This window comes from Ursus arctos, unplaced genomic scaffold (assembly GCF_023065955.2).
Source record: "Ursus arctos isolate Adak ecotype North America unplaced genomic scaffold, UrsArc2.0 scaffold_21, whole genome shotgun sequence".
Classification (NCBI taxonomy): Eukaryota; Metazoa; Chordata; class Mammalia; order Carnivora; family Ursidae; genus Ursus; species Ursus arctos.
Window position 1 is genome coordinate 731857 of NW_026622886.1, and position 25618 is coordinate 757474.

The following is a 25618-nucleotide window of genomic DNA, read 5'->3' on the forward strand; positions in this document are numbered from 1 at the left end:
TAGGGAACAGCCTGGGGACCAGAGACACTCAGGTCAGAGGCGCCCCACTCCCCCAGGCCTCTTTTGCCAGAGGACACCCCTCCGCCCCATACCCAACAGCATCCCCGACAGAGGTCCCACCAGCACCTTCGAAATGCGCTCAGGACATGGAGCTCCCCAGCTCATTCGGGGAGCTTGCTCTGCCCCTCGGCACGGGGTCGGGGGGCCCCTCCAGAGTACCAGCTGTTGTGGCGGGGCTCAGGTGCAGCTTGTCAGGGCAGGGAGTGTGGACAGGGCCTCACTGGGTTTAGGTGGAGCCCCTGAAAGGAAGCAGCTGGGCGCGCAGAAGCAGCAAGTGTCTGGATTTATTGGATACTTGGTCATTCGTGGTTCTGAGTCTTCGGGATCTCAGGGGCTGGGAACCAGTCCAGCCAGAGCTTCCTCAGGAGCTGGGGGACCCAGCCCCCAGGCCTTTCCTCCTTGTTGTCCCCCTCAGACGCCTCTACAGGGCACAGACAGGCAAGCCCTGTGGGTTCCTTGCGGGGAGGACCCTTCCCCAGGGCCGGGGCACCCTCTGACACTGGGGGAACAGGCTGGCGCTGATGAAACGCTTGCTACTCCCCCAAACCAAGGGGAGAGGCCTCAAGCTCCTGCCGACCAGGAAGGAAGCAGGAGGCAGCCGAGACATTCAGGGAGGATGGGGCGTCTGGCTACCTGGGCTTCTTCCCTCCCCTCCCCAACCCAGGGCCAGAGGCCTGAGAGAGGCCGCCCGCTGAGCTCTGCAGGGTCCCGGGGCAGCGGGGCGGGGTCTGCCGTCTTACCAGAAGCGTATACTGCAATCTCCTTTCGGACCTTTGTGTTCTCCTGGGAAGAGAGACGGGGCACAGTGGTGGGACGAGACAGATGCCACCTTCCACAGACGGGGGAGGTCAGGGGAGGCAGGGTCCGGACCCACTCTCCGCTCACACCGTGGCCGCTGCCTCTCCACCCCATACGGCTCCTTGCTCCACTGGGACTGCGAAGGCACTTTGGCCCCGTGGTCTTGCAGGTGCCCCATCCCCCCCAAACACTGCCCTCCCCCCGCCCCCGCAGTGTTCTGGGGCTTCGTGGTAGGGCCCGTGCTGGGGACAGTCCAGTCGGGGCACCAGGCTTCCCTACCTCCCAGCCTGGGGTCCCTGCCCCCTCTTCCTCCTCAGCCACCGCCTTCGCAGCAGGACCCGGACTGGGGCTGGCTGCTTCCTTCGCTGGGGGCCTCACCTCCCCTTCATGCTGAGACCAGAGCTCAGTCTCCTCCTTGGGGGCAGCACCGCTCTTGGGGGGCATGGCCTATGGGGGAGGCAGGAGGGCAGAGTATGGACAGAAAGGCCCTCAGAGCGCCTCCTCCTGCCCCGGTCCCCACGCCTGCAGTGTGTACCTTCGGTCTCCCAAGGAAGGCCTTCCCTTCCCAGCGAGTTGCAAGTTCCCTGGGGGGGGGGGGGGCACCATCCCTGGGACCACCCTGCCACGAGCTGGGGTGCCTCTGGCCCTTGTGGAGCTCTGACAGAAGCAAGCCTCAGCCCCGGGCCCTGCCAGGATGAGCCTCACTTACCTCAGACGCTTGCTTCTTCCCGCCCTTGGCTCTGCGTCTCTACGGAGGGAAACAGGGGAGGTGACTCGCAGCTAGGAGGGGCCGGTCCTCTCACTGGACCTGCCCGGGATGCCCACTCCAGGGGAAGTGGGGTCCCCAGCCCTAACCTACCTGAGTGGTCACAGGGTAGCACTTATCCGTCGGCCCCCACACCGGCCTTAGGGTCTCCCCTACGAGCTGCACGACAAGGAGAGAGCAGAGGGAGGGAAGGCTGAGGTGACACACGGGCTCACTAGTTCACTGGCAACGCTGCACACTCAGGCGCCACCCGCAGTCCAGGAAAAGTTCAAACAAACAATAACTGAGGTCTTTAGAAAGTTAAAACTTGGCATTCGTGAAACAGGAATAGGCTCTGAAACAGAAATGTTCAAAAAATCTCTAGTTCTTGAAAACAAAAATATGACAGAATAATGGGAATAAAAAATCCAATCAAAGTGTAGGAGGGAAAGTTGAAAAAACACTTTTCCCGGAAAGAAAGAGAGAAGAGATCGGGAGCTCCCACAGCTAACTCATAGATCTTTCTGAGAGGGAACAGACAACACACTGAGGTGGCAGGGAGAGAGATCAGAAAACTACGTCCCTGTTTTATCAAGACAATTTCCCAAAGATGAGGGACACGAATTTGCACAAGAGAAGGAATCACCAAGTGTCCAGGACGATGGATGAAGGAGATCACCCCAGATTTGGTCATCAATAAATCTCAGAACATGGAGGACAAGGAACCCAAAAACTTCCAGAAATACAAGAAAAAATTCTGTTCTAGGAATTCAACTTTCCTCAGACTTTTCCTTCAAAGTCTTTGAAACCAGAAGACAATGAGGATTTTCAAAATCTATGAGAAAAATATTTCTACTCTAGAATTTTATACCTACCCAAACTCTTAGTCCATTACGGATTACGACTGTTTCAGACATGTAATTTCTCAAGACTACCCCTCAGGAAGCAGAGGTTCCCCTAGAGCTTGTGCTCCATCAAAATAAAGGAGTGCCAGGGGCTCCCCAGAGCGACGAGAAAGGGAGGCCCCAGGACAGCTGAGCTGCCAACTTCGAGGGCATCCTGTCCGTATGGGGACACGTGGGCCCCGTGAGATATGGCTCTGTGAAAACTATCAGATAAAGCACCTAATTTGTCTAAATGTACTGCAAAGAGATTAATATTTTTGGCAGAGAGCCTAAATTAATTGTAGGTGGAGAGAAAACTAACAGAAAAAAGAGGCAAAACCCAAATCACACGCCAAGAGTAACCACGGCCCACGAGGGGACTCAGCTAGGAATACGGTTCTCACAGTTTCAAGATGTCAGCCCTCAATACTGGTCTCACAGAAATTATGACAGACACCCCCCGAATGGCCAAAAACCAACGGCGAGTGCCGGAGCAGATGGGGAACCGCCGGAAGCTCACATTCGAGGCTGGTGAGCGTGTGGAACGGGCAGCAACCATTCTGAAAGTCGTGGGGTCTTACCAAACTAAACGGACCCCGACCCCATGACCCACCAGCCCTGCTGCGGGTAGTGACCAACGTGAACAGAAAACCTATGTTGACACAAAACTTATAAATGAATATTTATAGTGGGTTTTTAAAAAAGATATTATTTATTTATTTTAGAGAGAAAAAGCATGAATGGGGGAGGGGCAGAAGGAGAGGAGAGAGAATCTCAAGCAGATTCCCCACTGAGTGCGGAGCCCGATGCAGGGGCTCGATCCCACGACCCCGAGATCATAACCTGAGCGGAAACCAAGAGTCAGACACTTAACTGACGGAGCCACCCAGGCGCCCCATAATGGCTTAATTGTAATTGTTCCCCAACTAGAAACACCCAAATCTCTCTTCGGTGCTGAGCAGACGAACCGCGGTCCATGCACACGACACCCGCTCAGGAAGAAGGAGCTGCCGCTGCGCTCGTGCCCAGAGGGGCCTCAGGTGCACCAGACTCCGTGAGAGACCAGCCCACAGGCAGGATGCCTCCACTCACGGGGCAGTCTTGCAAAGGGCAAACTATAGGAACATTCCTTGGATGCGGGGGGTCGGGGAAGGGCTGACTGCATGAATCTGCAGGAATTTTTCAAAGGGATGGAACTGCTTTGTCTTTCGGTTGTGGTGGGGGTTACCCAGCTGCCAAGCAAGAGCCCACTACAGCGGAGGGAGGACTTAAAAGCCCCAGTGACAGAAAAATCAGCAAAATGGCCACAATGTTATTTAAAAGATTTTAACGATTGCAAATGTCATTACTCAGATGAGAAATATCACGATCCAAAAACACGGCTGTAACTACACCGGGAGGCTGGAGGGACAGCTTCTGCTGTAGGGATTCACTGGCTAATGTTTAAATCTGCAAAATGAAGACAAAGCAGGATAAGCTTGCGATTTAGAAACCTGGGAAAATCAAAGCTCCAGCGGGAAGGGCTGGAGGCTGGGATCGCGGGTGGGGCACAAGGCAGCCGTCTGTTGGTTTCAGGTCCTGAGACTCTGACGCATCACACTAAGTACATGCCTGTCTTTGATGACAGTAAAACTTCGTTTAAGTGGAAATGTGACCAGTTACTTTAAACAACAACAGCAACAAAGAAAGGAAGCAAAGTTGGGCTCCGTGGTCTCCACGGCTCCTGCCACCGCGGGCCTTCTTAGGGGCTCCCCGCCTCTGAATGGTCAGCCCCACAAGGTTAGCGCATACTGGTCAGTGCTTCTGGGCCGCAGATGGCCTTGTCTCTGCGGGAACCCCCCTTCCCAACGGCACTGTGCAGAGAGCGGGAGGCCTCCGGAGATCAGGGATGTGGTTCCGTGCTGTCACCCGGGGCGGCCTGGATCCAGTCACCGTCCCCCTGGGGGCCTGCTTCCCGCCTACAGAAAGTGCGAGCTGCTGGGCGGCTGTGAGGTTTACAGTGACCGAGCAGATGGACAGCACGGAGTCCAGCACGTGGCCTCGGTGGGCGTCCAGCATCCCCCCAGGGCTCGGAGCAGAGGCTTCTGCCCCAGGTTCTTGGACCTGGGACCTCGAGGAGAGTATGCAAGCCCCGGCAGGCGTCCTGCGCACCACGACCTCATCCACACGTGAGCGCTGAGCCACGTTCCAGAGCTACTCACATGAATGAGGGATCATCTGCTCCTTTTGGTTTGTGGACACCACGGCCACAGAGCCCTGCGCTGACCATACAGCCAGCCCGTGACGGATGGAGCCTCTGTTTGAAACACAGTGAGTTTCTGCAGAGCCCTCACGCACGCACATATGCACGCACGCACGCACGCACACAGCTGGTTAACAACCGGGGTCAAGGAGCATGACCTCTATTCAGGCTACAGCGAGACCACCCTGGCCTCTAGGCCTCCACGGGGCTTACCTGGGAGGGTTCCCCAGCAATCTCATGGTCGGGGGCTGGCTTCCCCACAGACCCCTGAAAATAGTAGTACACCACTCCTGCAGGTGAGGGAAGAAAGACTCATTAAAACATTCAAGAGTGAGGCAATTACTTTACAATGTCAGGATTTACAGTATACCAGAAATCGTATCCTTTTAAACTAAACTGGTAATGAAAGACTCTAGGTATTAAAATATATGAGAGGATATGTAATTTTTCAACAGGTGTGCAGGCAAACATTTAAGATCACTGCTATAGGACAAGAAGTTGTGAGGGTTTGGGTTCGTGGGTCTTCTGGGGAGGGGGCAGGATGCGTTTCCAGTCAAACGTGTGTTCAAATCCATGTCACTAGGGAGGTACCGAGGAAGGAAAGGGACAGAAGGGCAGCCTTGACTCTGAGCAGCACTGCCAGTCCCTGGGAGCTGGGGTAGGCAGCTGGAGAGTGGGGTGGCCCTGAGGTAAGAACCAGCCCCCCACCCCGTCTCCTGCCATGGTCCCAGTGCCCAGGCCCTTACCTGCAAGAATGAAGAGGTGTGCTACGTACAGGGGCTTGTAGAGCCTGGAAGGAAAGCGGAGTTGAGGGTAAGGCTGGGGTGTCTCGTGCCCTCACTGGCAGGTGGGGACCGGGTTTCTCCCACTCCAAACCCCAGAACCAACTCCCCCAGCGCGTGTCCCACACTGTGGGTGAATAAATCCCTCAGGTGTAACCGGGCTGGGCTTAGGCTCCCCGCTGCCCCGCGGGCCAGGCTCTGTGTCTCCGCCTATGTTGGGAGCCAGACTCGGAGCCTGGAGCCCGGAGGACACTCCCTTCCCCTTTCCCTTTGCACCTGTCTTCCTGGGATCACCTTGCCTTCCCAGCCAGAAAGCAAGGACCCGGCTCGGCTGGGCACTCAGCGCTGGATCAGCTCTTCTCCCCGAGGCCCTCCAAGGCCCCCCTACTCTGGACTGACAGATCCACAATCCGGATCAGAAACTGTACCCCCATGACTCATCCTCTGGGACCCCTCCCCTGCCACAAGCAGAGCATCTCGACACTGCCGGGACAGTGGCTCCGTGTGTACGTGCACACACGTGCACACACACACACGCACACACACACATAGGCAGGTCCCACCTGCCAGGACCAGGCCTGCCACTCCAACCCTGAGTCCCAGAGATACTGGAACAGTCAAGGAAAGGGGAATAGAAAACCGTATTTTCCTTTCCTCTTAGACCCAAATGGGGGTCCCCCTTCCTGGTCACTCGAGGCACTGTGGCAGGGCCCATCTAAACTTTACCTTTCTCTCTGGCAGCCCAGTCCAAACACCATTTTCAGTCTAAGAAGAAAAGATGGTCAACGGTCAATGCATGATGCAGGCCTGGGATCCCGTGTTCCTGTACCAGGTGGCTTACAGGCAGTGCGACGGGCCAGAGGCGGTCAGGGAAAGGCCAGGACCTCCACCCGCAGGGCTCAGCCGGGGCCAAACTCAGGAAGGACTGGGTTAGCACTGGGAGGTTGGAAAACGCTCAGGAATTTCTCCCAAGACTTCAGAGTTCCAAACAAAAGCTGGTTTGAATGCCCTCAGAGCTGGAAAGGCAGTTCTCAAGAGAATTGGGATGGGGAGAGGGGGTTGGGATAGGATTAAGGAAGAAGGTAGCACTCTGTTGAACCTTTGGTGTAAAATGACCCCACATATAGGTGACTAGTTATTTCAGAAATGCTGTGTAACAGGAACTATTTGAAAGTGTTCGTTGTTTTTAATCATTATTATTTACTCTTACAATTTAGGGAGTCCCAGGGGAGATCCTAGCCTCCTCAAAAAGACCCCCTCTGTCTGAAATCCCACCAGCAGGGTCGAGCTCCATTCAAACCGAGGCCACGGTAAAGTCAAGGTCTCCCATGTGAGCTGGACCCGGCGCGGCCTAGGGAGCCTCTGCTTCCCAAGGGAGCTCCTTAGTCTGCCCAGGGACAAGTTCAGAATCTCCCTTTAACCCTGCTCCCACCTCCACCTGCCCCACACTCAGCAGAGAACTCAGGCACCCCCAGACGGGAGTTCCTCTGCTCTCTGCCACCAAACCCACCCATTCTCTGCTCCCTCCTCACGGAGGCGGAGGCCCTGGGCTCTCTGGGGCTGCCTCGCTCTGTGCTCTGTTCCATCTGGTCTTTTCCCGCCCAAGGGGTTTGGGGGCCCCCTTTCTCACTGGTATATTCAGCCTTTCCTTCTCTTCTGGCTCCTAATCAGCATTTCACACATCGCTCATCTCTTCCATTAAAAAAAGGCCTTCTCCCTTGAACCAGATCCCTTCCCCGGTGGCCTTTGTAATGGCCCCCTATCCTCCACCCTGGCCCCCAGCTGTCTGCCCTGGGTGTCTTCACTCCTCTCCGCCTCCCCTCACTCCACAGCTGCCTCCGTCTGTTCCTGGCCCCGCAAACCTCCAAAACCTCTCCCACCAAGGTCACCAGTGCGCTCTGAGCCACCAAACCCCGTGGGCCTTTGCCAGGCTTGGCTCACTTCACCTCTCTGCAGGGCCCTGCGCGCCTCCCTTCTCCCGATCGCCTTCTCTGAGAAACCCACTGGCAACGTACTCGACAGGAAGCTTTCTAGTCATTTATAAGTTGGTGTGAGCAAAGTTATCAGGCTCTTTCTGAGAGGCGGTCTGGAGGAGGAGAGGTGAGTAAATGGGTCCTGAGGGAGAGAAGAGGGAGAAGGGGAATGCCAGGTAGGAAGGGATGCGGCAAAGGGAAGCTACGAGTTGTCAAGACGATTTTCACCTGCTTGGCTGCTTTCCTGAGGACAGCCTTCGAGCCCGCTTGCCAAAGCTGCCAACCTCGATGATGTCAGCGACCTGCAGGGCCCCCTCCGACCATATCAGTGTCCAGGCAGTGTCTTCCTCCCCTCCCGTCTGGCTCCAGAATCGAGTGAGAGAAGGGCACCGGAGCCCAGCTAAGTCTGGGAGTGCAGGGCCCAGCCCCTCCCTTTAGCAAGGAGAGTGGTCTCTGTGTGTGACATCATGTCTCCGGGGGCTTTGTGACAGGACAGCCCCTCCAACTGTGGCCACAGCAGCGTGTCAGGTGCCTCAGGGTGGCCTTCAATCCCCACCAGGCGAGGCAGCACCTCTGTAGCTGAGTCCCTAGTTCCATTCCGTGCCACCAGAACCGACGGGGTGCCAAGTGACGTGCAGAGTCCTGTAGGGACATGAAGACATAAAGGCCTGTGAGACTCAGTCTTGTCACATAGCACAGTAAGGGAATTTTCTGAATCCAAAACAAGAACACAGCCTAACCATTTCTGAGTGTCATCCATCCATTCAACCAGTGTCTGCTGAGCTTCTGTTTGGGGCCAGGAGAAATGCTGGCTCAGGCCGTGATCTCAGGGTCCTGGGATCGAGCCCCACATCAGGCTCCCTGCTCAGCATGGAGCCTGCTTCTCCCTCTCCCTCTGCCACGCCCCCTGCTTGTGCTCTCCAGCTCTCTCTCTGTCAAATAAATAAATAAAAATCTTTTTAAAAATAAAGTAAAATAAAATATTAAAGTCATTTATAGGGGAAGCCTGGCTGGCTCAGTTGGTAGAGTATTCGACTTTTGATCTCAGGGTTGTGAGTTTGAGCCCCACATTGGGTGTGGAGCCTCCTTAAAAAAAGTCATTTCAAGTATGTTCTTTGACCACAAAGGAATTAAATTAGATATCGGTAACAGAAAGACCCCTGGAAAATCCCCAAATAAACTAAAACAACATACATTTAAATAACGCACAAGTGAAATAAAAAATCTAAAAGAAAGAAAGTATTTTGAACTGAATGAAAATGAAAAAATATCAAAATATGTGGGATGCAGTTAAAGCGGTACATAGAGAAAAATATCACAGCACTAAAATATCTGTATTAGAAAATAAAAAATGTTTCAATAAATTACCTTAGTTTCTTCTTTAAGGAACTGGAAATGGGGGGCGCCTGGGTGGCTCAGTCGTTAAGCGTCTGCCTTCGGCTCAGGGCGTGATCTCGGCGTTATGGGATTGAGCCCCACATCAGGCTCCTCCACTATGAGCCTGCTTCTTCCTCTCCCACTCCCCCTGCTTGTGTTCCCGCTCTCGCTGGCTGTCTGTCTCTGTCAAATAAGTAAGTAAAATCTTAAAAAAAAAAAAAAAAAAAGGAACTGGAAATGGAAGAGCAAATAAAGCCCAAAGTAACCACAGGAATTGAAATTAAAAAGACTAAAGTGAAAATAGTTGAAATAGAAAACAAAAAACAATAGAAAAAAATCAGTAAAACCAAAAGCTGGTTTTGTGAGGTCAAAAAAATGTCTAATTCTGGGGCACCTGGGTGGCACAGCGGTTAAGCGTCTGCCTTCGGCTCAGGGCGTGATCCCGGCCTTATGGGATCGAGCCCCACATCAGGCTCCTCCGCTATGAGCCTGCTTCTTCCTCTCCCACTCCCCCTGCTTGTGTTCCCTCTCTCGCTGGCTGTCTCTATCTCTGTCGAATAAATAAGTAAAATCTTAAAAAAAAAAAGTCTAATTCTGTAAATAGACTAGACTAGAAAAAAATAAGATACAAGTGATCAATATTGAGAATGATTAAGGTAACCGATGACACAGATTCTATAGATACCAAAATGGTAATAAGGGAATATTATGAACATGCCACACCAATAAATGGGACAATGCAGAGGAAATGGAAAAAATCTTTAAAAGACAAAAAATACCAAAGCTCATGCAAGAAGAAATACATAACCTGATAACACAGTATCTATTAGAGACATTAAATTTACTTAACTTTCCCACAAAGAAAACTCCAGATCTTTATGGCTTCACTAGTGAATTCTACCAAACTTTTCAGGAAGAAATAACACTAATTCTACACACCCTTCTAGAAAAAGAGGAGGAAATACTTTTCATCGTATCATATGAGGACAGCATTATCTGATATCAAAACCAAAGATGACACAAGAAATCTATAGAACAACATCCCCCATAAACACAGAGGCAAATATTATTAAGAAAATCTTAACTTGAGGGGCTCCTGGGTGACTCAGTCGGTTGAGTGTCTACCTTTGGCTCAGGTCATGATCTTGGGGTCCTGGGATCGAGCCCCATGTGGAGGGGGGGGTCTCTGCTTAGCAGGGAGTCTGCTTCTCCCTCTCCCTCTGTGCTCTCTCTCTCACTCTCTCTCAAGTAAATAAATAAAATCTTTAAAAAATATATTTAAAAAGAAAATCTTAACTCAAAACTAACAACATATAAAAAGGATAATACACAATATCAAAGGAGTTTATCCTCAGGAATGCAAGGTTGGTTCAATGTTCAAAATCTAATCAACATAATTTACCATATTAACAAACTAAAAAAGAAAAAGCATATGATTATCCTTATAGATACATAAAAAATTTTTTGATAAAATCAACATCTGTTCTGAAAAACAAAAACAAAACCAAAAAACTCCCAGCAAACTAGAAGGAGTTGGGAACATCTTCAACCTGATGAAGGACAGCAATGAAAAACTTAGTGCTAACAATATACTCCGGGGTAAAATACTGAATACTTTCCCCCTAAGTTCAGGAATAAGGCAAGGATGTCTGCCTTCATCCTTTCTACACGATATATTGGAAGTTTTAGACAATGAACTCAGTCAAAAGAGAGGAGTAATTGCCCGTTTTACCATTAGTAAACCTACCATACTCCTGAAAAGGGCAATGATGTCAATAATAAAGCGTAACATCAAACTTCCCCTACCCTAACTATCTAGTCCAATAACCAACTTAACATTTGAAAATCTGATTTATTACCACTTGCCAATTTTTTTCCTGAGGTCAAACTCTATACTTTGAGTAACACATGTCCAGAGTCAGAGCCTTATTACTGCAGTGATTCAGCACTATATACATATATTCCAAAAATATATATCTTATAATACTGTGTCCATTTCATAAAAGAGCTGTAACATTTTCCTCCATCGATTTTTGTAGCAAATTGCAAATAAGACAAAAGCCTTTCACTTGCAAATATATCATAATGTTGCTCATTGATTAAACTAATGTTTTTCAAATTTGGTCATCAAAATCAGCCATTATAAAAGATGACCACTTCTTTCAATGAGCTACAAAACTTAACATAAAAAGAAAGAGAGAACAGGAGAGACAGAGAAAGAGAAGTAAAAATCAGCCAGATTGGAAAGGAAGAAGTAAACTGTCTTTATTGTGCAGACAACATGATTGTGTATAAAATCCTATGGAATCATACAAAAATCTACTATAGTTTAGCAAAGTTGAAGGATACAAGATTGATATATAAAAATAAATTATATTTGCTGTGAACATAAAACTACCCTAAAAAATAAAGTATATTTAAAAATTTAAAAAGTCAGGGACACCTGGGTGGCTCAGATGGTTAAAGTTCTGCCTCTGGCTCAGGTCACGATCCCAGGGTCCTGGGATGGAGCCCAGCATCGGGCTCCTTGCTCAGCAGGGTGCCAGCTTCTCCCTCTGCCTACCACTCCCCTGCTTGTGCTCTCTCCCTCTCTGAAAATAAATAAATAAAATCTTTAAAAATTTAAAAAGTCAATCATATTTCTATATAATAGCAATGAACAATTAGGAATTGAAATATTTTAAAATACTATTAATAATAGCATCGAAAATATGAAATATGTAGAGAAAAATTTGACAGAAGACATGTGCAAGACGTGTACACTAAACATGACAAAACACCTCCGAGAAAAATTAAAGAAGATCTACATAAGTGAAGAGATATACCGCAGTTATGGATCAGAGGATTCGACATTGTTAAAAATGTCAATTCCAACCTCAAACTGATCTATAAATTCACTGTAAGTGTAATAAAAATTCCAGCAAACTTTTTTGGATTAAAACCAATATGCTGTATCTAAGGCTCATACAGAAATGTGAAGGACCTAAAATAGCCAAACAATTTTGAAAAAAAACCAAAGTTGGTCAGCAATCAAGACAATATGAAATTGTTGATGTCAAGACAGATGGGACAGAAGAGTCCAGAGGCACAGCCTTATACTGTCGATCGATTTTAGACAAAGGTGCAAATGTAATTCACCAAAGGAAAGTCATTTCAATAAACGGTCCTGGAGAAAGTGGATATTCATATGGAGAAAAGTGGACTCTGATTCATATCTCACACCATGTACAAAAAATAACTCAAAATTAATCACAGACCTAAATGTAAAACCTAAAACTATAAAATTTCTAGAAGAAAACATAAGAGAAAATCTTTGTGACCATGGATTAAACTGATTTCTGAATATAACACCAAAATCATGATCCATCATAGAAAAAAACTGATATATTGGACTTCATCAAAATTTAAATCTTCTCTTCTAAAGACACTATTAAGAGGGGCGCCTGGGTGGCACAGTCGTTAAGCGGTCTGCCTTCGGCTCAGGGCGTGATCCCGGCGTTATGGGATCGAGCCCCACATCAGGCTACTCCGCTATGAGCCTGCTTCTTCCTCTCCCACTCCCCCTGCTCGTGTTCCCTCTCTCGCTGGCTGTCTCTATCTGTCAAATAAATAAATTTTTTTAAAAAATAAATAAATAAAGACACAATTAAGAGAATAGAAAGACAAGCCACAGACTAGGAGAAAATATTTGCAAATTACATATCTAATAAAGAGATCTGTCTAGAATATATAAAGAACTCTCAAACCTCTCTTCTATAAGAAGAAAACAAAGAACTGATTTTTTAAATGGGCAAAAGATTTTTTTTTTTTAAAGATTTTATTTATTTATTCGACAGAGATAGAGACAGCCAGCGAGAGAGGGAACACAAGCAGGGGGAGTGGGAGAGGAAGAAGCAGGCTCATAGCGGAAGAGCCTGATGTGGGGCTCGATCCCGGATCGCTGGGATCACGCCCTGAGCCGAAGGCAGACGCTTAACCGCTGTGCCACCCAGGCGCCCCTAAATGGGCAAAAGATTTAAACAGATATTTCACCAAAGAAGAAAAACAGATGGTAAATAAGCATATGAAAAGACTCTCAATATCACTGGTCACTAAGGAAAGAAAATCTAAATTAAAACCATAAGATATCAGTCCCTACCTACTTAAGACTATCTCAAATTAAAAATACTGACCATATCAAACATTGAGGAGAAGTGGAGTAACTGAAACTCTCAACCACTGCTGGTAAGAATATAAAATGATATGACTGGTTTTTGGAGTTTGGAAGTTTCTTTAAAAAGAAAAACATACACCTACCGTGTTACCTGCCATCCCATTCTAGGTATTTACCTGAGAAAGGAAATGTGTTCCATACAATGACATGCACACAAATATTCATAATCACTTTATCTGTAATAGCTCCAAAGTGGAAACAACCCAAATGTCCACGAACAGGTAAACAAACAAATTGCAGCCTATCCATATAATGGAATATACTCAGCAATAAAAGGAATGGACTTCTGACCCCCATAACAATAAGGATGAACCTCAAAATAATTTTGCTGAGTGAAAGAAGCGGAAAAAGAAGCATACATGCTGCATGATTCCATTTATATAAAAGTTTACAAAATGCAAATAACGTTTTCGTGACAGAAAGCAGATCAGTGGTTGTCTGGGAGGGAGCTACAAAGAGGGAGAGGTGGGATGGAGGGATTACAAACGCACACGAGGAAGCTTTTACTGGTGACAGATATGCTCATTCTTTTCATTGTGATGATGGTTTCCCAAGTATATATGAAAATCTCAAACATCAATATCAAAAGTTTGTGGTATGCCAATTATACATCAGTAAAGTTGGGGGGGTTGTTGTTGTTGTTGTTTTTTTTTCAGGTTTTATTTATTTATTTATTTAGGAGAGAGAGAAGGAGCAGGGCTCCAGTTGGCTTTAAAAAGAGTAAAGTTAGGGTGCCTGGGTGGCTCAGTTAGTTAAGCGTCTGCCTTCGGCTCAGGTCATGATCCCAGGGTCCTGGGATCGAGCCCCACACGGGGTTCCCTGCTCAGTGGGGATTCTGCTTCTCCATTTCCTTCTGTCTCTCCCCCTACTCATGCTCTCTCTCTCTCTCGTTCTTTCTCTCAAATAAATTAAAATAAACTCTTTAAAAAAAAAAGAGTTTGTCTAGACTTTAAACATGGTAAACATTCTGTAAACATTTAAACAGGTACTCATATAATCTTCAAAAGAACCCACCTCAACTCCTAACAGAACAAATATAGTTATTTCTTTGTAAGGTTAGGAAACAGATAAAAGGGCCTGTGAAAAGAAATGGCCAAAAGGAGGAATTCAGCACCATGATTCAGAGCAATCCATGGTGTCCTCTGCAACAGTTACCTCCCCCCCAAAACAGAAGCAAGCTAGAAATGTCCTATTTTGTATTCTCAACAATATTCAAGAAGACACCGTATCTATGTGTAATAGATACAGGCCAACAGTTAAATTTGATATTTTTTAAAAAGGTTTTACTTTTTAAGTACTCTCCACACCCAACACGGGGCTTGAACTCACAAACCCGAGATCAAGAGTCATACGCTCTACCAACTAAGCCAGCCAGGTGCCATATAATAGAAACTGTGAATAGCAGGTTGGATGCTATAAAAAAACAACTGAATAAGTGCATTAAAAGACCAAGAAATTCTCCCAGTACACACAGGCAAAAGATAAAGAATAGAAACATTGAGAGAAAAGATGAGCGATATGGAGGACAAACCTAGAAGACTGGTCATCAAATAGAAAATAGCAGGAGGAAGAGAGCTGAGGGAGAAGCAATGAAATAAAACTTTACTTCTTCAAAGTAAAGGAAGCCTTGACTCTTAATCACAGGCTTTTAGATTAACTTAATGAGGCAAAAGTAATACTAAGTATACATATCCTGGTAAGATCTTTTAATTTTAAGGATAAAGAAAACATTAAGGGGGCGTCTGGCTGGCTCAGTCAGTGGAGCAAGCAACGCTTGATCTTGGGTTTGTGAGTTCAGACCCCATATTGGGTGTAAAACTTACTTAAAAATAAAATCTTTTTTTTTAAAGATTTTATTTATTTATTTGACAGAGATAGAGACATCCAGCGAGAGAGGGAACACAAGCAGGCGGGGTGGGAGAGGAAAAAGCAGTCTTCCAGCGGAGGAGCCTGATGTGGGGCTCGATCCCGGAATGCCGGGATCACGCCCTAAGCCAAAGGCAGATGCTTAACGACTGAGCCACCCAGGCGCCCCTAAAAATAAAATCTTAAAAAAAAAAAAAAAAAAGGAAAGAAAGAAAACATTAAGGTGGCGTGGGGGGACCAGATTACCTAAAAAGAATAAAGACTCAGAATGGTATCAGAATTGCCACACACAATACTGTCAGAGGAAAGTGGAGTAACGTTCTACAGAGTTTTGAGGGGAAATGATTGTGACTCAAGAATTCTATGCTGAGCCTAGTCAGCTTTCAGTGTCAGGACAACAGGAAGGTTCTCAGTGGCCCCACCCAGACACCAGCCTGCCACCTGCACACTGCCTCTCTCTCTCCCACCTCACACCACAGAGGTAAAAGAATGTAGACCTGAAAATAAATCCATAATAGTTCTGGAAAACAAACAGTGATGTCCTGTTACACTAGAAGCTATAAGAAATCCCTCAGAAATGGGAGGCAGACAGAAGGAGGTTGGCAGAGGAAACGAAAGCACAAAATACAGGCAGAGAGCATCACCGCGAAAGCTGGAAGGTCTCTGGGGGTCTCTGTTCATCAAAGTGATAGATCTGGGGAGCAGGACAGAACCCCATCAGGATAACTGACTGGGGGACTCACGTGAAGCAGAAAGGTGACAGACTTCCTCTCTCCGCACCTGTGGCAAGCAGACAAAAACAGAGGCATCAACCACCAGGTGAGAGCAATGCATGTGAGGATTGCCCAGAGAAGTGCTGGGGGGCTGGTAATGAATGCCCAGCAGGAATGGGGAGTCCCAGCACCCTAAAGTCTAACCACAAGTACAGCCTGACTAGCAATGTGCTTTCATGACCCTACACGGGTGAACAGCACTCCACGATAAATAAAAGCATTCAAGAAGAGCCTATGGAAGTATTTTTAAAAAGAATATGTTTGCAACCTTGGAGTAGAAGAGATCTTCTTACCGATAAGACACGGTGGGGGGGGGGGGCAGGGGGTCGCGCCTGGGTGGCTCAGTCGGTTAAGTGCCTGCCTTTGGCCCATGTCATGATCCCAGGGTCCTGGGATCCAGCCCCACACTGGGCTCCCTGCTCAGCGGGGAATCTGCTTCTCTCTCTCTCTCAAATAAATTTTAAAAATCTTAAAAAAAAAAAAAAAGACACAGGGATGCCTGGGTGGCTCAGTCAGTTAAGCATCTAACTCTTGATCTCAGCTCAGGTCATGATCTCAGGGTTGTGAGATCAAGCCCCACATCAGGCTCTGAGCTCAGCATGAGTCTGCTTGAGATTCTCTGACTCCCTCTCCATCTGCTCCTTCCCCTGCTCTGTCTCTCTGTCAAATAAACAAAATCTTTTAAAAAAAATAATTAAGACACAAAATACTTAGACTATATAAATATTTAAACTTCTATATGAAAAAGCCATCGACAAAGTTGAAAACAAACGAGAAATGGGGTATTTGCAGTATATATCGCCAAGATTAATATAGAGACTACAAAAAATTCACCTGCAAATCAACTGGACAGTGAAATAGAAAAATGGACAAAGAATATGAAGAAATAAAAGTGGCCACATGAAAAGCAGCTCAATTTCATTAGCAATCATGAAATTTTTTTTTAAACTATTATCTTTCTCCCCTCAAGTTGCTAAAACTGCAAAACTGACAATATGAAATGCTGAAGTGGGTCCAAGGACTTCAGTCGCCGAGGAGAGGGCAATCTGGCAATATCTGCGTGAAATGCACACGCCTTTAGCCTCAGCAGTCCTCCTTCTAGTTACCTGTTCCAGAGAAACCCACTCAGGCAGGCTTAAATGAGGCATGAATGAGGATGTCCCTTGCTTGCAATAGCACAGAGCTGGAAACCACCTAGATCTATGAATAGGGGAACAGCTGAGATATGAAATAGGATCTATCCACATTACAAATTCTTTCCAGAACTAAAATGAATCAGATCTAGAGAAACTGAGAGAATGATCTTGGAGACGTTTAGTGAAAAAAGTAAGACGCAAAAGAACAGGCTATGGTAGAGGCCACTACACACAACCCCCCCAAAACTTCAGCCCACAAACTCAGACGTGCAAGAAGTAGTGAAACAGCACACTTGCTCACTGTTCTGTAAGAGGCACACTTCTTTGTTGTTATATATTGTTGGAGCATTTTAAACTCCGAGCCCTCAACTCAAGTTGGCGGGAAATGAATCCTAAGTCACTCCCGAGGCATTGTTGCCCCTCGCCCCCTACCCAGAATTTTACCCAGATTCCAGGAGTTCGTGCGGTGAGTGCCAAGGCTCACGAGGGCAAGGACTGTGTCCCCATCTCCTTTATGTCCTCTGTATTTGGCTCCGTGGCTGTCGGAGAACGCCACTCAGGAAATGTCTGGGAAATGCACACCGTGGTCACACGGAGGGTCAGCGGCAGGGCCCGAAATCCCGATTCCTGCCCACTACTCTCTGCTGGTGAGGACTGGGTTTTCGGCCCATGCTTCGTGAGGTCTCCCGCCCTAGGCGGCAACCTGCGGTGATAAGGTTCATTTCAGAGCCGGCCTCACAGGCACGTAACGTGTGCGGTCGCAGGGGGCCCTGTGCTCAGAGGTACCACACTCGGTGCATCGCCCGCTTCCTACTGAATATCGTCGGAGGAGACCGAGCGGAGAGTCGGCATTCACCTTTGACCACAGGTAAAAGCAACCTCCCTCCCACGGTGTCTGTGGAAACCACAAGGGGGAGGAGCAGTAGCGAGGCACTCCGCCCTTACCGACCAGAGAGGTGTAAGAGGAAGAAGGTCTGTAGGCAGCCAGAACTCCCACTCCTGCTAATTACTGTGAGGGGCCCCCCTTAGTGTCGACTAAGGCCGAGTGGGGAACCTGGACTTCTTCCCCGACTCGTAGTACCAAGGAAGCGCTTCCATTTCCCTGCTGGAGTGGTGGGAGGGAAGGGAAGGGAAGGGGAGGGGAGGGGAGGGGAGGGGAGGGCAGGGCAGGGCAGGGGAGGGGAGGGAAGGGAAGGGGAGGGAAGGGAAGGGAAGGGGAGGGCAGGGGAGGGGAGGGAAGGGAAGGGAAGGGGAGGGCAGGGGAGGGAAGGGAAGGGAAGGGAAGGGAAGGGAAGGGAAGGGAAGGGAAGGGAAGGGAAGGGGAAAAGGAAGGGAAGGAGAAAAGGAAGGGAAGGGAAGGGAAGAGAAGAGAAGAGAAAAAGTTTAAATAAGATCCGGGATCTCTTAACATAATACCCAGAATGTCCAGGTTTCGATAAAAAAAATCGCTCATCACACCAAAAACAAGCAACAGTTTAAACTGCCAGACAACAACAAAAACAATCAAGAGTTGCCGACAGCAAGACGACAAAGGCAGACGTACCTGCAAACATTTTAAAGCAGCCGTCGTAAACATGCTTCAACAAGCATTTATGAACCTGCCCGAAACAAAATAAAAAAAGAGTCTCAGCAAAGAAACATTAGATAAGGAAGGGCGCCTGGGTGACTCAGTCGGGGAAGCGTCTGCCTTCAGCTCAGGTCAGGATCCCAGGGTCCTGGGATTGAGCCCCACATCGGGCTCCCTGCTCAGCAGGGAGTCTGCTTCTCTCTCACCCTCTGCTTGCCGCTCCCCCTGCTTGTGCTCGCTCTCTGTCAAATAAATAAATAAAATCTTTTAAAAATTGTTTATTTTATTTATTTGAGACAGAAAGAGAATATGAGTGGGGGGAGAGGGGCAGAGGGAGAGAAGAGCGAGAAGCAGACTCCCCACTGAGCAGGGAGCCCAACGTGGGGCTCAATCCCAGGACCCCGGGATCATCATCTGAGCTGAAGGCAGATGCTCAACCGACTGAGTCACCCAGGCGCCTCTCCACTGACTTTTGATAAAGGCGCAAAAGCAATTCAGTGGAGAAAAACTGGCTTTTCAACAAATGGTTCTGGAGTAATTGGACATCCACAGGCAAAAAAAAAAAAAAAAAAAAAGAATCTTTATCTAAATCTAACACCTTATACAAAAGTTAATTCAAAATGCATCACATACTTAAATGCAAAACATAAAGCTTTTAGGGGAAAAAAATCATAGAAAATCTTCTGAACCTAGGGCTTGGCAAAGGGTTCTTCGATTTGACACCAAAAGCACAATCCATAAAAGGAAAAAAGTTGATAAATTGGCTTTCATCAAAATTAAACACTTTTGCTCTGTGAGAGACCCTGCTGAAAAGATGAAAGGACAAGCTACAGAGGGGAGGAAATATCTGCAAACCACGTATCTGACAAAGGACTAGAATCTAGAATATATACAGAGCTCTTAAAATTCACCAGGTAAACAAACAACCTAATTAGAAAATGGGCAGAAGACATGAAAAGACATGTCAGTAGAGAGAATATAAGACGGGAAATAAACATTTAAAAGGATGTTCAACATCGCTACCCACAAGGAAAATGCAAACCAAAACAACAGTGAGGTACCCCTACAAATCCACCGGAATGGCTAAGACACAAAAGTTGCGGCACCAGCGCAGAACAGGATCCGGAGAACCGGACCACCTGCGTGCTGCTAATGGGAATGTAAGATGGCTTAGTCACTCTGGAAAACAATTCAGTAGTGTCTTAAACAGCCAAATAGGCAGCAAACATATGACCCAGCCGTGCTGCTCCCGAGCATTTATACCACAGAAATGAGGACTTCTGTTAACACAAAAGCTATACACAACCGTTTGTAGCAGTTTTATTTATAAGAGCCCAAAACTGGAAACAACTCAGATGCCCTTGAAGGGGTGGGTGGTTAGACTGTGGTATATCATGGAATAGATACCACGGAATAGAACTCAGAAATAACAAGGAACAAACTACTGATACACGTAACAACCTGGATGAATCTTGAGAGTATTATGCTGAGTGGAAAAAAAAAAAAAGCCTCTCCAAAAGGTTAAGCACTATATAATTGCATTAGTATAACATTCTTGAAATGACAAAATGGAGTCCCTTTTTCAGAGACTAAGAAGGGGGTGGGGGAAGGGAAACATGAGGGATCCTTATAATGGGAATGTTCTGGATCTTGATTGCATCAATGTCAATATCCCGGTCGTTCTATTGTACTATCGTTTTTGGTTTTTTTTTTTAAAGATTTTATTTATTTGACAGAGACAGAGACAGCGACAGCCAGCGAGAGAGGGAACATAAGCAGGGGGAATGGGAGAGGAAGAAGCAGGCTCCCAGCGGAGGAGCCTGATGTGGGGCTCGATCCCATAACGCCGGGATCACGCCCTGAGCCGAAGGCAGATGCTTAACCGCTGTGCCACCCAGGAGCCCCTATTGTACTATCGTTTTACAATATGCTACCATTGGGAAAGACTGGGTAAAGGGCACACCTGACCTTTCTCTTTTATTTCTTATACGTATGAATGTATGATTATCTTAAAAGTTTAATTTAAAATGTGTGGTATAACACAGGGAAAATCATAAAAGCTGCTTTCCCTTCCCTATAGGGACCAGAAAGAAAAGGCCAAGTAGGCGGCAGTGTGTGGCTGTGTTTCTGGACCCTGATGAGTCATTTCCTGGTTTTGCCTCCATCTGGGGGCTCCATGATCCCCTACGCCACTGGAACTCGAAAGACCCTCTGCTCTTACCTCTGACCCTAAGGTGGTCTCCAGGAGGAAGGACACAAATAGATGTTGACTGTTTTAGATGGAAGAACTTTAAATCAAGGCAAAAGTGGGAGGAGGGAGGAAGTGGCAGAAAAACACTGAATAAGAAATTCGGGGATCTAGTTCTCACTCCACTATCAACCGAACAAGTCTCCTAAATGCCAAGGGTTTCAATTCGACTCAATTTAACATTCACTGGGTACCAAGGACAGTGGCAAGAGGGGCTGGGGGTCGTGGCTAGCCTTTAATGCACAAGTATGTTAATACCCCTCTCCCAATAAAGTCATATTCTTTGCTATAGAATATTGACATTTTTCTTCATTTGGGGTAAAACATACGATGTAAGTAAAACATAGGGGCTTAGATGCAAACACAGGATCAAGAAAATACGCTGGATGGGGCGCCTGGGTGGCACAGCGGTTAAGCGTCTGCCTTCGGCTCAGGGCGTGATCCCGGCGTTGTGGGATCGAGCCCCACATCAGGCTCCTCTGCTATGAGCCTGCTTCTTCCTCTCCCGCTCCCCCTGCTTGTGTTCCCTCTCTCGCTGGCTGTCTCTATCCTGTCAAATAAATAAATAAAATCTTTAAAAAAAAAAAAAAAGAAAGAAAATACGCTGGATGCACTCCGCTCCCCCCACCCCCACAAGCCTGCCGCCCTCCACTGGCTCTTCACTGGAATCTACTCTGTGTCACATGTTATAAGGATTGAGGCTAAAGAAAGTTAACAGGATTCTCATAATCTCATCAGTAGACACTTATCAAATATCCGTCTGCACAAACATCTTCTCGGCACTTCACATTACATACATTATCTCATTTAATCCTCACAACCCTGTGTGGTAGCCACTATTATTCCCATTTTACAGATGGGGAAACCAAAGCTCTTGGGCGTAAGGTAACTTGACATACAGCTTGCAACTGGTATCAGGAACTAACAATAAATTATTTTCACTATATACTACATTGCTTCTAATTCTATAGAGGATATTTATTTTCTGTACTGTGCTATTCTTTCCCAATTTTCTAAAATCTTTGCTTTTAACAAAGACAAATAGTTTTTTTTTTCTTTTTTTAAGGTGATGACAGCAAGAAGACATTATTAAAACACACTGGACTTTACACATTTGAAAAGTTATGAGGCCATTTTCCCCAACAGCTTGATTGAGATATAATTTACACAACATAAAATTTATCTTTCATTCAAGTGTACGATTGAATGGACTTTAGTCTATTTACAAAGTTGTACACTATACCACAGCCTAATTTCAGAGCATTTCCCTCTGCCTAAACAGAAACGCGAATGATAAATTGTTGAACACTCTATCTGAGACTAATGATGTCTATATGTTGGCTAATTGAATTTAAATACGTAAAAAAACCCAGAAACCTCATATTCACCTCATACATTCATTCCACATTCCCACTCCGCCCACTCATCTGTGTAGATTTGCCTTTTCTTTTTTCAAGATTTTATTTATTTATTTATTCGACAGAGATAGAGACAGCCAGCGAGAGAGGGAACACGAGCAGGGGGAGTGGGAGAGGAAGAAGCAGGCTCCCAGCAGAGGAGCCTGATGTGGGGCTTGATCCCAGAACGCCGGGATCACGCCCTGAGCCGAAGGCAGATGCTTAACGACTGCGCCACCCAGGCGCCCCAGATTTGCATTTTCTGAACCCTTCATATAAGTGAAATCATACAATATGTGTTTTGTATCTAGCTTTTTTTCATTTAGCATAATGTTTTCAAGGTTCATCATAGCTGAAGAGTATTCTGTTGTATGGACAGCCCGCACTTTTATCCACTTTTTTTTTAATCCATCTGGTGATGGACTTTTGGGTTGTTTCTACTTTTTGGTTACTGTGAACAGGGCTGCTATGAACATTTGCATATGGACAAACGTTTTCATTTCTTCTGGGTGGACACCCAGAACTGGAGTTTTTAAGAGACTGCCAGGCTGTTTTCCGAAGTGGCCGTGTCATTTTACACTCCCACCAATGTGTATGAGAGCTCCAGTTTCCCCACATCCTCACCAACACTGACTATTGTCTTTTTGTTGTAGGATTCTAGCGGGTCAGAGATGGTGTCTTGTTATGGTTTGGATCTGCATTTACCTAATGACTAACCACGTTGAGTGTCTTTTCATGTCACTGTATATCTTCTTTGGAGAAATAGCTACTCAAATCCTTTTACCATTAAAAAAATATTTATTTTTTACAGTAGTTTTAGGTTCAGAGCAAAATTGAGTGGAATGTACAGGGATTTCCCATATATCCTTACCCCCACCCCAGACTCCTCTGCTATCAACACCCCCCCACACCAGAGTGGTGCATTTGTTATAACCAATGAACCTTCACTGACACACCACTGTCATCCAAAGCCCACAGTTGACATCGGGGCTTACTCTGTGGGTTTGGACAAACATAATGACACGTGTCTACCGCTACAGTATCACACCGAGTCTCCCCTATTCATTCCTTGCTCCCTCCTCCCAGCCCCTAACAACCAATGATCTTTTTATTGTCTCCACAATTTTGTATTTTTCTGTTATGCCACAGAGCTGGAATTATACCACATACAGCCTTTCAAATTGGCTTTTTCCACTTAGTAATATCCATTTAACTTTCCTCCATGTCTTTTTTTTTTTTAAGATTTATTTATTTACTTCAGGGGAGGAGGGGCAAGGGGAGAGGGAGGGAGAGTCTTAAGCAGACTCCACACTGAGCGTGGAGCCCTACGCGGGGCTCCATCCCAGGACCCTGAGATCAAGACCAGAGCTGAAACCAAGAGTGGGTTGCTCAGCCGGCTGCGCCACCCAGGCGCCCCCCTCTAAGTCTTTTCATGGCTTGATAGCTCATTTCTTTCTAATGCCAAAGAATATTCCATTTTATGAATGTACAAAAGTTTATTTATCCATTCACCTCCTGAAGGACATCTTGGTTGCTTCCAAGTTTTGGCAACTATGAATAAAGCTGTTATAAATATCTGTGTGCAGATTTTTGGGTGGACAAAAGTTTTCAACTCATTTGGGTGAAGACCGAGGAGCGTGATTGCTGGATCATTTGGTAAGAGTATGCTTAGTTTTGTGAGAAACTGCCAAACTGACTTGCAGAGTGGCTGTCTGATGCTTCACTCTCACCAGCAACGACAGGGTTCCTGCTGCTCCATATCCTCCCTGCCATTGGGTTTGTCACCTTTGCTTTTTTTTTTTTTAAACTAGGCTCCATGCCCAACATGGGACTTGGACTCATGACCCTGAGATCAAGAGTCAGATGTTCTACCGACTGAGCCAGCCGGGCGCCCCATCTTTGCTTGTTTTTAAATCAGGCTGTCTTTTTATTATTGAGTTGTAAGAGTCTTTTGTATATCCTAGATACAAATACTTTATGGAATATATGATTTGCAAATATTTTCTCCCAGTTTGCGGGTTGTTTTGGAAGCCATTTTTTTTTCAATGAAAAGGAATATTAAACACTAAATTCATGATAGTGGTTACTCCTGGAGGAGGAAGGAGCATGGACGGGGTTAGAATTAGACAGATGGATATGATGATGTAGGTGCGGTGAGAGGCAGAGCACAGACTCCGCGGCCCGGCTACCTGGGTCTCAAGCCAACGCTGTCAAGTAACTTCGTCTATGTCTCAGTTTTCTCATCTGTAAAATGGGTCTAGCAGTGCTTATCCCACAGGTGTGCCCTTATGCATGAACAAGTTAATGTGCTCGAGAACTGAACCAGCTGCCGTGGAGAGCACAGTATGCTTAAATAAACCTTAACTCTATCACCACTTCTTAAGGTTGTGGTTGACGCTTCCGTTTCCATTTTATTACCATGCTTTGAACTTGTATAGGGTGCATGCTTCCTTTGAACGCATAACTCACTTAAATGCACAGATATGTCTTAAAAGGTAATACAGGAACTAAAATCGGATTTTTTGTACCCTTTAAAACGGGAAAGCCTGGGAAAGATGCAGGGCGTATTCCATGCTAGCTAGGGTCCCAGAGCCAAGCTCAGCCTGGGCCCCTGCTCCTCCCCCAGCACTCACAAGGTCCCTGCCGGTCAGGGGCAGGGCGGGGAGGAGGTGCTTTCACCGGGCACGTGACCTAGACCCTACACCACCTGTTTCCTGGGGTGCTAACAGAACCTCTCTGATCCACGAGATTAAAGAAGACCAGGTAAAACGTTCTAGTGCGCCTAGTGCGTGGCCTGCCCTGCGTTAGCTGTTATTTCTCCCTTCGCACCTCCGGGCCGCCCGGGATGGTCAGAGGCAAACTCACTAGAAAAATGCCAGCAACGGAGGGGATATTCAGGATAGTCGATGCAAGGCTCCACATTTCTGGGCTGCTTTTCACCGAGACCCATAGTTTAGGATAAAAACAGTTTTGTCTACAACGCGGCTGTTGATAGACCTACCTGCCCGGAATGTGGAGAAGCGCCAGGAAGCCAACGGCCAGGAAAGCGCTTTGGCAGCTACGCGGCGCTTCCGAAGAGTTGGTTTATTGGGGGGAAAAAAGAAAAAAAAGTTGTTGCTGCAGAAAAACCGCACAGAGGCCAGGCCAGCGCCAAGGAAGCCCAGGCGCCATGAGGGGCTTCCGCCGCCCCTGGGGACCCGCGGCCTCCGCCCGGGGAAAGCGACCCGCGACGCTCTGCGAGGCCCGCGCGCCCACGGGCGCAACCAAAGGAGCGCGGCGAGCAGGTGGCGGGCGGGAAGCTGGGGGACGCCAAGCCGCTGCTCCGCCGCCAGTCTGGCGCTCGAGCGACCCCTGGTGGCGCGGTTGGGCCACGGTTAGGCCCGCCAGCGGCTGAGCGGGAGTTTCCGCACCTGGGCATGCGCAGCCCCCAGCGGCCGTTCCCACCCAGAGTTGGAGGCCTCCCAGCCAATCAGAGAGCCTCACAGCTATCTTCCCGCCTACCCGTGGCGCTTAGGGGCGTGACTTTCAGTTTTAACCAATGACAAAAGACTTTCGTA

At 47.2% G+C, this 25618-nt stretch overlaps 1 protein-coding gene across 2 annotated transcripts; it reads right to left on the bottom strand.

The window, feature by feature from the left end:
* Nucleotides 1-324: 324 nt before the first annotated feature.
* Nucleotides 325-25398, bottom strand: LOC113241703 (uncharacterized). 2 transcript variants are annotated; one of them, XM_057316561.1, is made up of 16 exons: nt 25063-25398; nt 18393-18447; nt 17795-17954; nt 17294-17416; nt 15684-15720; nt 8853-9044; nt 8225-8416; nt 7713-8126; nt 6238-6276; nt 5476-5519; nt 4943-5019; nt 1718-1783; nt 1568-1606; nt 1138-1305; nt 801-843; nt 325-481 (listed from the first exon to the last, which is right to left on the bottom strand). In XM_057316561.1, the coding sequence occupies exons 9-16, from the start codon at nt 6267-6269 to the stop codon at nt 360-362; spliced, it is 591 nt and encodes a 196-aa protein (XP_057172544.1). In that variant the 5' UTR covers nt 6270-6276; nt 7713-8126; nt 8225-8416; nt 8853-9044; nt 15684-15720; nt 17294-17416; nt 17795-17954; nt 18393-18447; nt 25063-25398; the 3' UTR covers nt 325-359. The 2 variants fall into 2 exon arrangements, with proteins under 2 accessions (XP_057172544.1, XP_048074078.1); XM_048218121.2 differs by having other exon boundaries at nt 325-843.
* Nucleotides 25399-25618: the final 220 nt, after the last annotated feature.